The sequence below is a fragment of the Girardinichthys multiradiatus genome, chromosome 18 (genome assembly GCF_021462225.1).
Source record: "Girardinichthys multiradiatus isolate DD_20200921_A chromosome 18, DD_fGirMul_XY1, whole genome shotgun sequence".
In the NCBI taxonomy this organism is placed as follows: Eukaryota; Metazoa; Chordata; class Actinopteri; order Cyprinodontiformes; family Goodeidae; genus Girardinichthys; species Girardinichthys multiradiatus.
This window is the reverse complement of record NC_061810.1, coordinates 40,879,919-40,893,504: the sequence shown is the minus strand read 5'-3', so window position 1 is coordinate 40,893,504 and position 13,586 is coordinate 40,879,919. Positions and strand designations below refer to the sequence as shown.

Sequence of the window (13,586 nt, the reverse complement as noted above, 5' to 3'; positions counted from 1 at the left end):
CCTGTCTATAACCCATCTCTTAACCTGTCCAGCTATTCATCTGTCTATCATTTGCCCATCCATCCATCCATCCATCAACCTGTGTCCATCTATCTATCTATTTAGCCGTTCATTCCTCCATCTATCGATCTGTGCTTTCTGAGGTGTCCAACCATCCCTCCTCCTTAGGTTTAGGTTTCCCCAGGTTCCATGACTACAACATCCTGAAATGAAAGTCTGGAAAACTCTGGAATTTTAAAAAGAAAAATGAACGAACCTTGAAAGTGGTTTGCATGCCTGAGCTATTCTTGTGGTGTGTGTTCCAGGGCATATTGAGTGACAGTTTAACTCGACACAAACCTTGGAACAAGTTGAATCAGAGGAGCAGAGAGCCGTCATACCTTCGCATGCAGACGTGGCTCAATGGAGACCAGGGGCAAAACGCACACATCCAGCAAGCTCAGAACCAAGGTAAACCAATCACATCCACGTACGCTCATCTCCCAACCACACCATCACCTAACATTACTCTGGAACGCTGATTAGAGCTGGTGGCTAGTTGTTACTGTCAGCCTGTCACTCACCCTACCCTCTACTCTCCTCCACCCTCCTCCTCCTGGCTTCCCTTTTACCCAGCCCGTTCCTTCTCCCACCATCCCCCCATCCCCAGTTCTATGGCAGTGTCAGCCAGCAAGCTGCTGGTTTGTCATGTCATAGACAAGTTAGTGTTGCAGCGCCAGATGGCAGCTCTGCATGTGTGTGTATGTGCACGTGTGTGTCTCTTTTTCTCTCTGGGGGTGTAAACAGCAGCTAATGTACACTGACAGCTCCTCATGACTGCTCTCTTCCAGCCTGCTGAGCGGGATAGCAGCGCTACACAGGCACAGACAGGGAGATGAAGGAATAGGAGGAGGGAGCCAAAAAAGCTTGAACCAAAAACTTAAGCACCTTTTGCTTTTAAACAGGAGTTAAATTAGTTGATGTGATTTGACTGAAGTCCCTCCTGATCCCAGCAGGGAGAGGAGATGAAACTCTGTTTTCCTCACATAATGTAACATGTCACCTAAACTGTATGATCTTTGTCGCCCTGTCTGTTCCACTCAAGCAGAGGGCACTCCCAAGACGTCGGCAAGCTGCAGCCCCGCTCCCGAGTCCCCGCTCAGCTCAGCCGAGGAGTCTGTCAATGGCCTCGCCGGGGATCCCCTCGCCTCTCAGTCCTCCAGCCTCAAACCTCCGTCTGAAGATCCCTCAGGTGGGGAGTCTCAGCCCGGCACCCCGCTGCCTCTACCGGGCCACTCGGGTCTCAGCATCCAGGAGATGGTTGCCATGTCTCCTGAGCTCGATACTTATGCTATCACCAAGAAGGTTAAGGAGGTGCTAACTGATAATAACCTCGGTAAGAAAAACTCGAACCCTGGTTTGTTTTTACGGGTGTTTGTACCGTGCCTCGCATTATATCACCTAAAAACTCAAACCTTTCTGGATTTTATTAGAATTTTATGTGATGGACCAACCAACAGTAGGGCATAATTGTAAGATGAAATGAAAACGAGGAACGTTTTTTAATCAAGTGTTGGGTGCTTTTGTATTCAGCCCCATGTCGATACTTTGTAGGATCAACTTTCACTACAGTTCCAACTACAGGTCCCCTGGGATTTGTTTCTACCAGCTTTGCACATCTAGAGACTGAAATTTGTGCCCATTCTGTTTTTCAAAATAGGTTAATTTCATTCAGATTGGATGAAGAGTCTATATGATGTTTATGTCTGGGCTTTGACTATGCCATTCTGACACAATAATGTGCTTTGATCTAAAGTATTCATTAGTAGGTTGTATGTTTAGGGTTGTTGTTCTGCTGGAAGTTGAATCTCAACCCCAGTCTTAATTCTTTAGCAGTGTTTTTTCTGTTTGCTGTCCCCCATACACAGCTTATAATAAACAGCAAGTAAGACATCTAATGTATTTCTTTCATCAATGGCTTTTTTTCTTGTCAGTCTTCCAAAAAAGCCCAAATTTGTGAAATGCCCAACTAATATTCATCCTTTGATCAGCTTCTCCTGCCTGAATTGTGGATCTCTGCAGCTTGGCCTTTTCTGTGATTAATGCAATCCTTGGCTGGCCTCTTAGTTTAGGTGGACCTGCCACCTATGCATTTCTCCTATATTTTTTCAATTTTTACATGGATTGATCGGTGCTCTGACATATTTAAATCTTGGTATTGGGTTATAACCTAACCTTATTTAAAACCACTCCATAACTTCATCCCTGATTTGTCTGCTGTGTTTCTTGGTCTTCATGTCGCTGTTTATTCACTGATGTTCTCTAGCAAACCTTCACAGAACAACTGGTGTTATATTGAGTTTAGATTGCACATATGGGGGGCTCTATTTACAATTCAGGTGACATGGGTTTTATTTAGGGGTATCAAAGTAAAGGATGCTGAAAATAAACACACTTCTCACATTTTGATTTTGGTTTTTATGTGAAAAAAAAAAAAAAGATATATCATTTTCCTTCCTCTTAACCATTATTACTATTTATAGTTTATCACAAAAAATCCTAATTAAAAACACTGAAGATTGTGGCTACAATATGTACTAAAGGTGATCAGAATGAAGTTTTTCTTTTTACCTTTTCCTCTACAAGGTCAGCGACTGTTTGGGGAGACCATCCTGGGTCTGACTCAGGGTTCCGTCTCAGACCTGCTGGCCAGGCCTAAACCCTGGCACAAGCTGAGCCTGAAGGGCAGGGAGCCCTTTGTTCGGATGCAGCTGTGGCTCCAGGACCCACACAGTGTGGAGAAACTTATGGACATGAAACGCCTGGAGAAGAAAGGTGTGCAACAAAAACTCAATGAAATAATAAAAAAAACATCTTTTTTTTTTTTTTTTAAGCTAGTAAACCAAAAGGTCACGGAGATGCGGTCATGTTATCTGCTTTAGAAATTTTTATAAATACATTAGGAGATACACGCACATCCGCACACAATATCCTTTGTGCAGGACAGCAGAGCATGTTGTGCAGATCAGTCATCTTGGTGTGATGTCTTTACCAATCAGGACTGCAGACATCACATACTGTATTCGATGTGACAGCTCGGGGACTGCCGCAGGGCTGCTTACTCACACTCATCAGCACTCCTCTTCATCATCGTCATCATCATCATAATAATCATCAGTGTCTATAGGCTTGTATTTTTTTATCATGCGTTTTATCATCCATGGCCCGCTCTATCAGCCCATCATGCTGTATTATCCTCTAGTGGTAGAATTAGTTAAAAATCAACAAAGCCAGCCGGCCTCTGAGACCCCCAACGACCCACTTAAAGCACTTGCCTTTTTAAAACCGAATAAACATGTTTGAACCTGCCTCTGGGAACGTCCATCCAGTATCCCTTCATCCTTCGAAAACCACAAACAAGGACACAATGCTGGACTAACCTCACATCCGTGTCTTTTGTAGGTTTTGGATCAGTGAGTGTTCTCCGTGTTCAGGTTCAGTTTAGTAGTATTGACCAAAAATGATTCATCCAAACAGCAGCGGGCAGTGGTCCGGGCCACCAGTGGAGCCCAGAGGAAAGACATGGACCTAATCTAGACTAACCGTATTTGACCTCACGCTCTGGTGCTGCTTGCCTGTGAGGCAGCACACAACTTTTCAGAGCTCTCTAACCTTGCTCTGAGGGGTTTATTTCCCTGAAACACTAATATATCTGGCAGCATGTATCGGGGTCAGGAAAATGTCAACCTCATGCGAAGCTGCCACGAGCTGTTCATTTTCAGCTGCTGGTGCCTGGAGTAAACAGAGCTGCTCGTTTGCTGTGAAAAGGAAGGGATGCATTTGTTGTTAAAAATGCTGAGAAGGGCAAGATCACCCTCTAGTGGTACATGAGTGTACTAAAACAGTTGATTATCAGGTCTTTGCATCATTTTTACGGTAACCTGTAATTAGGCCTGCATGATATCAGTAAAACAAGCTACGGTAATACTTTATGTGCATGCAGAGCATCAATGCATGGCACTTCAAAATTCAATAGCCTCCTAATTTTTGACCAGTCAGTCCTTTGCATATTTTCCCATTGCTTTTGTGATGATTATTGTAATTTGATATGTTGCTCAGTTCTACTTCTAGTATCACCCATTTTTTTTTATCACTTTTAGCCAGATTTTAATGCATCTCCAAAAAGAAATGTAGTTTTAAACACTTTTCCATACAAGAAGCAATAAAAAACAATTTTTTGGTCAAAACTATCCTTCTTCTTATGCAGATTTTACGATCTGAGGCCTGCTCTCTACAGTGTGTTTCTAACAAATACGTTTTACACAGCTGCTTGTTATTTGATAATGCAATAATAATAGAGATTGGATCAAAATGTCACCTGTTATTTCTGTGGCTGTTTTTGTATTTATAGTCTATTGTTTAAATATGTACATGCAAAGCACATGTTAATTTAAATTTGCCTTTCTTTTAACTAATTAAAGCTGCACCTTGTTTAGTTTTTATCAAGGTTGTCATCTTAGCTGTTTGTTGCATACCTTCTCTTTGGATGTATTAACTTCCTGATGTTTTTCTGTTGTCCAGCTTACATGAAAAGGCGACTGAGCTCTCTGAGCGACGGCCATTCTGTGGAAGGAGTTTTGTCGGGGCCAGATTACATGCAGGGCTCCCAGAGCCCAGGAGGACAGCAGCAGCTGAAGAAGGCCAGGGTGGTCTTAGGCCCCGAGGAAAAGGAGGCCCTAAAAAAGGCGTATCAGCAGAAGCCCTATCCTTCCCCTAAAACCATTGAGGAGCTGGCCTCCCAGCTCAACCTGAAAACCAGTACGGTCATCAACTGGTTTCATAATTACAGGTTAGTGCTCAAAAGCGAAAACTTGAATATTACCTGCTGCATTTACATTTTTGACCAATCTTCTAGGCAGAAATGGTTCATTTGAACGGACCGTTTTGCTGGTACAGACCTGGCTTTTAAACAAAGTGGACAAATCTTTAATAGTGTTGAGGCCACGGACATTCGAGAATCTTGACGTTGTCCTGCTTTATCCACTCCAAAACCAGATCAGATATACGTTTGGGATAATTCCCTGTTGGGCAACCCAACTGTGTCCATCTCGCTGTTGGGGTAAAGTGTATGAATTTGGAGGAAGTCCTCCTTTTTCATTCCATTTTCCACAATCAGATACCCTTGTTAGCAAAACACCCCCACAGAATGATGCTGTTGCCACTATGCTCGATATCGTTACAGTTTTCTTATGTTTTAATGCCTTATCTTGGCCATAAAACATTTCTTCAGAATGCTTGTTGGGCTTCTCCATGTGGATAACTGACAGTTTCAATTATTGCCTGAAGGTGAAGATTTTGGTAGAGATTCACTCTCTCTTTCCATGGAGAAATACTACTTGCTTCACTCTGGTGTTCCAGCCGTTTCCAGTTCATGCCAGGTTGAGCCTTTAGTGGTTTCTGGGTTTTTCTAAACATCCCAACAGATTTCCTTTTATCTGAGGGTGGCAGTTTGGGTCAGATGGAGGAAACCACAAACTGGAAGAACTGGTTTTGAAATGGATGAAGCAGGCTAATATCGAGTTGCTTGACCTCAATTATCCTGACCTCTATCCTATTGAACATTCATGAGCAATTTAAAGCCCGGTCAATGTTGGCAAACCAACCAATTTAAATGAGCTCTCCCATTTCTGGATTTAAAATGGTGGTTAAATATCCAGCCAGATTTATGTCAGAAGAGTGTTGATGGCTACAGAAGGTTTTCATTTGAGGTGGATTTCACTAAAGGACATTTAACCAGATATAAAGGTGTTGTATTTATATTTGTGACCCTCTATATATAACTTTTAACATGTGGGGATCATAGAATATCCACAACAAAGTCAAACCCGTGTGCCAAATTTTAGTTTTTAAAATGAATTGATGCTATATTTTATTTGCACTCGACCGTGATGAAAGGGTGGTTCAAATAAATCATTACGGTGGACCACTCTGTCCTCCTGTCTTGTCTACATGACTGTTCACCTGACTGACAGAACCTGTTCTGTCATGTTTAATGGCTTCTCCTCTACTGCTCCTCTTTCATGTGGAGTGCCACAGGGCTCCATTTTAGGCCCTCTGCTTTTTTCCTTTTATATATGTTGCTAGTTGGTCAATCATAACCCAGAACAATATCAAATTCGATTGCAATGCAGATGATTTGCAGATTTATTTACCCTTAAGGCCAGAATGCAGTAAACCACAACATTCTCTTTGAGTGCACCTCTGCAACCAACCAGTGGCTAAGCCAGAACCTTTTTTATTTTTAAATGAACAAAAAAAACAGAATGGATTTTATTTGATGACAAAGCTGCCACTGACGCACTGGAGAAATTCAACAACTGTGTCAAAAGCCTAGGGGTCATATTTGACAAGGGCTTAAAATTGACAAACAAATCGCCTCTGTAGTTCAGTCTGGCTTTATCATCTACGCCTTCTAACGAAGGTCAAACCTTTTGGTAAACTGTTGTGACCTTGAGAAGGCTGTTCATGCTTTTATCGGTTCCAGAATCGACTATTGCAAAGCTCTTTATGTCTGTGTCCCCCGGTCATCCATTAGTTGCCTTCAGCTTGTTCAGAACGCTCCCACACAGAAACAACAATTTTATCTTCAACAAATCCGTTTTAGAATAGATTTTAAACTTTTATTTGTTTTTAAAGCTCTTAACGGCCTTACCTCCCTTTTATTTATTCGAGTTATTGAGCTTTTCTATTCGCACCAGGTCCTTGAGGTCAGACAGTCAACATTTACTCACAGTGCCATGGACAAAGTACATACGTAGGGCTGGCCGAGCTTTTTCAGTGGCCGCACATCAACTCTGGGGTCCGATTCCACTAGATCTTCAGTCTATCGCTGAACTTGACCTTTTTAAATCAAAGCTCAAGACTTTTTTATTCTGACAGACTTTGAATGCTTAAAAAAGTGGTGGCACTTCTGCTATTATCTTTCTTGTTTTTTATGCTTTTATATTTGTGTGTTTTTATGTTGATTTTGATAAGCACCTGATCATTAATAAGGATGTGGAAAGGTCTATACAAATGAATAATTTCTTGCTTGATTATTTTTTTTTAACTTCTTCACAAGTAAATTAGCTGCAAATTGTAGCCGTGTGAACAACATGTTTTGCTCTTAGTTCTTTATGAAATATTATAAAGCAATTTAGAGATTTTTCAGCCAACACTTCAGACTTTGACACTGGATTGAACTTGTGTTTCTACTCTAGGTCACGCATCCGAAGAGAACTTTTCATAGAGGAGATCCAGGCAGCTGGAGGGGTAGGGCCCGGCAGTGAGGGGGGTTCTCCTTCTCTCCGTGGGTGCAAATCAGGAGAAGGGGACAGCTGTGACGGGACAGAATCTGAGGGCACAGTCGAGACCCGCCAGGGACTGGGGATTGGCCTGGAGGATCACAGAGGAGCATGCAAAGACCAAGGAATGGAGGTAGAGTCCGAGGCAGGGGCCTCTAATAATTCCCCCGCACAGTTAGACTGCACCACCTCAGGCTTAGCTGGACCAGGCTCCAGCTGTGGACAAAGTGGACTGGGCATCTTCAGCCTCACAGAGGCATCCTCCACTAGCTCTGCCTCGAGTACAAACATCCCAGCCTCTGGCCCGACCAGAAACCCCAGGGACAACAATCTGCGCAAGAAGAAGGCAGCCAATCTCAATAACATCATCCACAGGCTGGAGAAGGCTGCCAGCAAAGAGGATCCTTCAGAGTGGGAGTTCTAGCTCTCCCTGACCCTCCCCATCCTTATCGTCTCATAACCTCACGACCTCTAACCTTGGACCCCTCCTGCTCTGTTTCAGTCGGAGAGTGGACACAGCCAAAGTCAAGCTCAGCAGCCATTTTTATTGCATAGAAGCTTTCCAAAAAGCAGGAAAGAAGCAAAGAGTGGTTGGCAAAACCCTTAAAGAAGATTTTACTGAGTACGTAGAAGAACAAAATAAGAGAATTCTCTCTCCTGTTTTTTTTAAACTGAGTTTTGTTTTTGTACTGAGAAAAAGCACTTAGCCGTCCTGCTGGCCTCTGGCCCTGCTGTACCTCCCCTTATCACCAGCCACTGGTGCACCAGACTGGTTAGTCCTGAGCTGGGGTCTGACCCGCAGCTGGGGTTCGAACCTGGACTCAGTATCACAGGCAAGGCCTGACACAGCAGCTGTCACAGTGATAGACACTGATAGACGATAGATAGAGACAGAAACTCTCTTACAAGAACTCTCACTTTCTTAAAGGAGATTTTTTCCCCTCTTTCTTCTCACCTCCCAAGTGTCCACAAACCTCCCCTCACTCAGTGAGACGCCTCATTTTTTCACACTGTAGAGTGACTGTTACAAACCCTTTGCCTTTTTCACTCACTGTGTGTGTGTTTGTACGTTAGGGGTTGTGTCAGTGTGCACCTGTGTTTGTGTTTTATGTGTGTGAGTGTGTATACACCTAAATGTGGTGCGTATGGTGTTCTCTTCTCGGCGACACCATGTTTTCTTTAAGTCACTCCTACACTCTTACGAGGGTTAGTAGAATGCCTGCTGGCCGAGCTGCCATGGTTACTGAAAATAAGACAGATGAACTTTGACCTGTTCTGTCCCATATCCTGTCCTGCTGACAGCCATGTGATGGCCAGAAGGATCATTTTAATTCCTCACAAACATACGCACTCACCTGAAGCGGAAGGACGGAAGAAGGCGGCTTTTTCTGCCTTCTTCTGACCGTTCTTTTTAGGATTGAGGATGATCTGTTTTTGATACTGCAATTTGGTTGCCAATAAGAGATTGCACAGTCTATCGACTCTAAAGAGTACAAAATAGGGAATTTTAGGAAGCCTTTTTAATAAGAACAAAACAACAGAAAAGAAGAGAGTAACAAGTTATTGTTAAAATAAAAAAGTAAGCAAATTAAAATGGAATAATGTTGCGTTGTTGAGACACAATACGGTGAATCCATGTAGTACTGTAGTTGTCTGACATGGTGATGCTGTACGTGTTTCTCTTGTTGGTTTGTTAGGTTGTGCACGTCACAGCTGGGTGTGCGTTTGCACCACTTACAAAAAGAAACTTTCTCTGTTCACAAACATGTTTTTATAGGCCAAATCAGGAAGAGTGTGTGTGTGTGTGTGTGTGTGTGTATATTTTTGTGTGCATTTATACTTGCCTGCATGTAAGTCAGGGTTGAGGTCAAGTCACGCAGTAAAGACATATATTATAAATCTTGACTGAAAAAAAGAAGGGTTTCAGCACATTTTAACTGCTGAGCTCGATTGTGGTGTACTTTCTGCTGGTTTCCGTCGACGCGAGTTCACCCCCACCCCTCGTCCTCCTCCGCTCTTTCCTGATTGTGAGTAGTTTCCACTCTTCTGTCTTTCCAGTATCCAGGGATGTATGTCTTTTTTGCATTGAATTCTACTGTAAACACTACAAACTTTTAAGGCATATCACTTCCCTCCCCTGTCCACAACAAGCCCTCAGTGCCTGTCAGCCCACTGCCTCCCCCTTTGTGTGTGTGCGTGCAAGTTTGCATGGATGCACGGACATGCGCATGCTCGTGTGTGAGCGATCGAGGAGCGTTGGGCGTTTTCAATGAGTGGGGTCATATTTGTATATCTACTTGCACACACTACTAGTGCACAACTGACACCCTTCTTTAAGCTGTTTGATGCGTTACCATTGCATTAACCTTCTCACAAAGTAGTGTAATACTATGATTTACTGTAGCTTGGTTTTATTGCTATTTTGCATTTATAGTTTGGTTTTTATTCTGCTTATTTATAGGTGCTGTATTTTTTTTTTTTTTTTCATTTAATGTCTTATCATATGAGTTGTCTATTTTTTAAGGGATTATACTGTTCCTGAGGGCAAGTAACATTTTTATTATTAGACGTATAGACTGCCGGCAGTATTGGTTAATATTTACAAAGATGTACTAGTTCTCATTTGTTTGTATATTCATGAATCCTAAAGTTTAGTGTCATTTCAATAGCTTTGGAAATGTGTTTGCTACAGTTCATGCTCCCATAAGCATAAAAGCTCTTACCACAACTGTTATGCTCTTAAATTGCTAGCTAAAGAATCAAAGGACATATCAAGATCACTGAATATATGTCGTTCTATTTGTTTCTATTCTGGGATAATGATGTTTTGCTTCTCTTCCTTGGGCAACTTCAACACTAACACTCAGCAGGGCACGCAGCTCTTTCTTTAGCCAGACTTCGCCGAGCCATTAATCACACGAACACGATTAACCGGTCCGAATTTGTACTCATTTAGTCAAAAAGGTCAAATCAAATTACCTAAACTTGAGAACGCATGCTCACTGGAAAGAGGTCATATCTGCCAAATTGAGATTAGAGAAGCGTACCAGCGAGCAGGACGTGCTGCGCCATATCGAGCAGAGATAGCCAGCCTATGATTATGCAGAATTTCTATTGCAGTTAGCAAACTAAGCACTTATTGAGGATCTTTTTATGACTTAAACCTCGGACAGGGTCTGTAAACACTACTACGGAGTACGATCCCAGGGATCCTAGGAGGTGTTTGCCTTTTCTTTATTTTTAATAGTGGTTGTAAGCCAAGCACAGACTCTTATCCGCATCTGAACACTAAAAAAATAATAAGATGGCTGTGCCCAGGTCAAACACACGATAAACTGTAATCCTGTCCAAACTACAGATGACTGTGTGACACAATAAGTTGTTGTCCTGTACAGTTGTAGATATTATGAGTGACCACCTGTTTTGATCTCCATACTTAAGCTTCCCCTTTCTCCTGACTTGTTCATCCAGATTAGCCGACATGGTCTTTGCACTGATACGTTTGCTCAAATTGGATTTTCTAAAACAGGCGCGTCTCAGTAATTTAGAATATAATTGAAAGGTTATTTCATTCACTCAGTTCTAAAAAGTCAAACTCTTATACGTTCATTTTACATTATGTGATATATTGAAGGTGCTTATTTCCATTCATTTTGATGGTTACAACTTGCACTTAATAAAAACCTAAAATTCAGTTCTTAAAAATGAGAGTTGTTGCATTAGACTAATAAAGAGGAATATTTTGGGAAGAAATGTGGGTCTACTGAAAGCATGTTCATTTACTGTCTTTCTGTACTATGGTTCTGTACCAGGTTCTGATGGAGAATTAAACTGGCATCGTCACACAGCAATGAAGTGTTCTAAAACGTTCTGGTAGACGTCTGCTTTGACTTTGGACTTAAATAAAACATCGTGGACCAAAACAAATTCAGAAACTGAATTTGGGGTTTTTGTTGGCTGTAAGCTAAAATCTTAGAAATGACCCAAAATAAAGTTGAATTACTGAAAATTAGTTTTCAATAAAACTTCAAATCTACCGAGATGCACCTACGGTCGTCAGACTCATTGAATCATTGTCTCCTCCTGCGGACGGACGATGTGAGACATCCGCCCTCCGCGGCATGCCGAGGTCCTTCTCCAGGCGGCTCTGGACCGGGCCACCACGGCGTGTTTCACACTAACCAGTAGCCTCCGTAAAACACGAAGCACTTAAACCATCGCCCGTTTTTATAGCCAGTTCCATCAGCTTGCCTGAACCACGTGAGATCATCAGATTCGTGCCTTTATCTGCCAAGCAGGGCACCAAACTAGTGATGTCAATAGACAGTTTCAGCTGATGTCTCACTCCAGATCCACCTTCCACTAACTTCATTTTGGTACTGAAAATGTTTGTCAGAGCGCAGCGACACAAACGTGTGTTCTTATGACGGAGCCGCAGTCATATTTCAGTCTAGATCCTTGTGTTTGGCATCTCCCCTGCCTCCACCCACCCCACCCACCCCTCAATGCGTTTTCTGTTGTACATAAACTAGCAGCAAAGCAAAAGCCAGAGCATTGAATGAAGGAGGAAGCATGCAGAAACAGCAGCATACACTGTAAGAACACTGAATTTATTCACGGGGCATTTTTGTAATGATTTAGTTTTACGTCAGGTTTTGCTGTGACATTAATAACGGCACTACATGTGTTGATAATGACGCGTGCCAATTCTAATGGGAGGTAAAACATGAGAGGCGGGTGTAAATATGGAGCCGACTGATTCGCTTTTTGTCACAGCGCGCTTCTCGTTTTGAAGGCAGGAGAGAGGAGAGAAGGGACGATTCAGGACTTTTCCATGATCCACAGATATTTTTCTACAAATTTAAATCAGATGATTCTATACACTGTTGAATAACATTGTAAAGGTGTAACAGATGCTGTTTATCATATCATGTTTTCTGAAGTTGTGAAAGCTTTACTGTATGATCTGTTGTGATGTAGTAGTTCGTTGTGTTGGAAGCCGGAACAGCAGCAGCAGCACTGGTCACCACATTCAGGAGAAAAAAACGAGAAAAAAAAAGCGAAACCTCAGATGTTTTTTGTAATACTTTTAGAATATATCCTATGAGGTGGGTTTTTTGTAAGGAAACACTTTCTGAATCAGCGGTGCTGTACACATAGCACACTCAGTAATACATTTATTTACACATAGCACAGCACAATACCCTCATCCCTCCCCCGGCCCGTCCACTTTGTTTTCCCTCTCACCGCTCATTTGAAGTCTTAAGCCATCATCTCTTAGTTACTTCACACTTCGGCCAGTGACTTCAACAGATGTTGACAGATGTTTCTCGTTTCTCTGGAAATGAGAAACATTTCAAGACGTAAAGAAGAAGAAGCAAAAAAAAAAAAGAAAACAACAACAAAAAAAAGCCAAATAGTGACGTAGTTCTCCGCTTCGGTTGAGAGGTGGTCGGCAGATTTCTGTGTTGCTACCTAGTGCCGTCGCTTCTGTTCGTTCATAGCTTGAACCACAGTGTAGTCTGACAACCAAATGACCCGGAGGGAGATCTTCACCCCCCTGTATACCCCCACCCCCTCTTCCTCCCTCTTTTGGAAAGCTTTAAGATACTCGTTGAGGCTTTAGCAGGTTCAGAGTGTTTCTAGATGATTTTCTCCAACCCGCCATCAACAACGTGAAAGTAATAATCCTCATAACTTCTCCCACTGCTTATTTTGTGAGTGTGTGCGTGCGAGCGAGCGGACGTGTGTGTCGTAGTACAAGAGGCTGCATGACTGTAAAGGGATGTTACAATGTTTTTATTCTGTTTTTTTTAATAAGTGGTTTCTTCAGCACTTCTGTCACTCCTGAGATGCTTTTATTTCTCTGTCCTTCGGGGTGTCCCTCTGTTTGGTTTATTTCCTCATGTATCATTGTTTCTTTTAGCTTTCTATTTACTAAACGTATCATGTTTGTTCTCAGCACTGTAAAACAGTCCCTTCTACGACATTGAAAAGCAATATCACTGTATGAAACGTTCACAATGTATTTGTTATGATTGACATTTGATTCATCATTATTATTCACATGCACCCTAGGTGTGATAATTGAAGTAAATCTCTTTTATACAAATACTAAAAGTGTGCTTTTGTTGTTTTTTCTTTCTTGTTGTTGAACATGCGGGTAATCCCCAAACAAAAAGTATTCTCAGAGAAACAGGCTAGTTGAGGTTTAAATTAATTGTTAGGGTTTCAGAGGTGTTTTGGACTCCTTCAGCTGCCTTC

General features: G+C 42.2%; 1 protein-coding gene across 4 annotated transcripts in view; it reads left to right on the top strand.

Moving 5' to 3' along the window:
• The window catches only part of cux1b (cut-like homeobox 1b), an 87,003-nt gene that overhangs the window by 66,421 nt on the left and 6,996 nt on the right, over positions 1 to 13,586 (top strand). For 2 of the 4 annotated variants that reach the window (XM_047390628.1, XM_047390626.1), the window contains 5 exons: positions 306 to 450; positions 1,085 to 1,375; positions 2,626 to 2,814; positions 4,561 to 4,828; positions 7,239 to 13,442. The exons of 1 other annotated variant lie outside the window; for it this stretch is intronic. In XM_047390628.1, coding sequence (XP_047246584.1) covers positions 306 to 450; positions 1,085 to 1,375; positions 2,626 to 2,814; positions 4,561 to 4,828; positions 7,239 to 7,746 — 1,401 coding nt within the window. In that variant the 3' untranslated portion in view covers positions 7,747 to 13,442. Of the gene's footprint in view, positions 1 to 305; positions 451 to 1,084; positions 1,376 to 2,625; positions 2,815 to 4,560; positions 4,829 to 7,238; positions 13,443 to 13,586 lie in introns of those variants that run through there. One more of the 4 variants, XM_047390627.1, reaches the window with a different exon arrangement.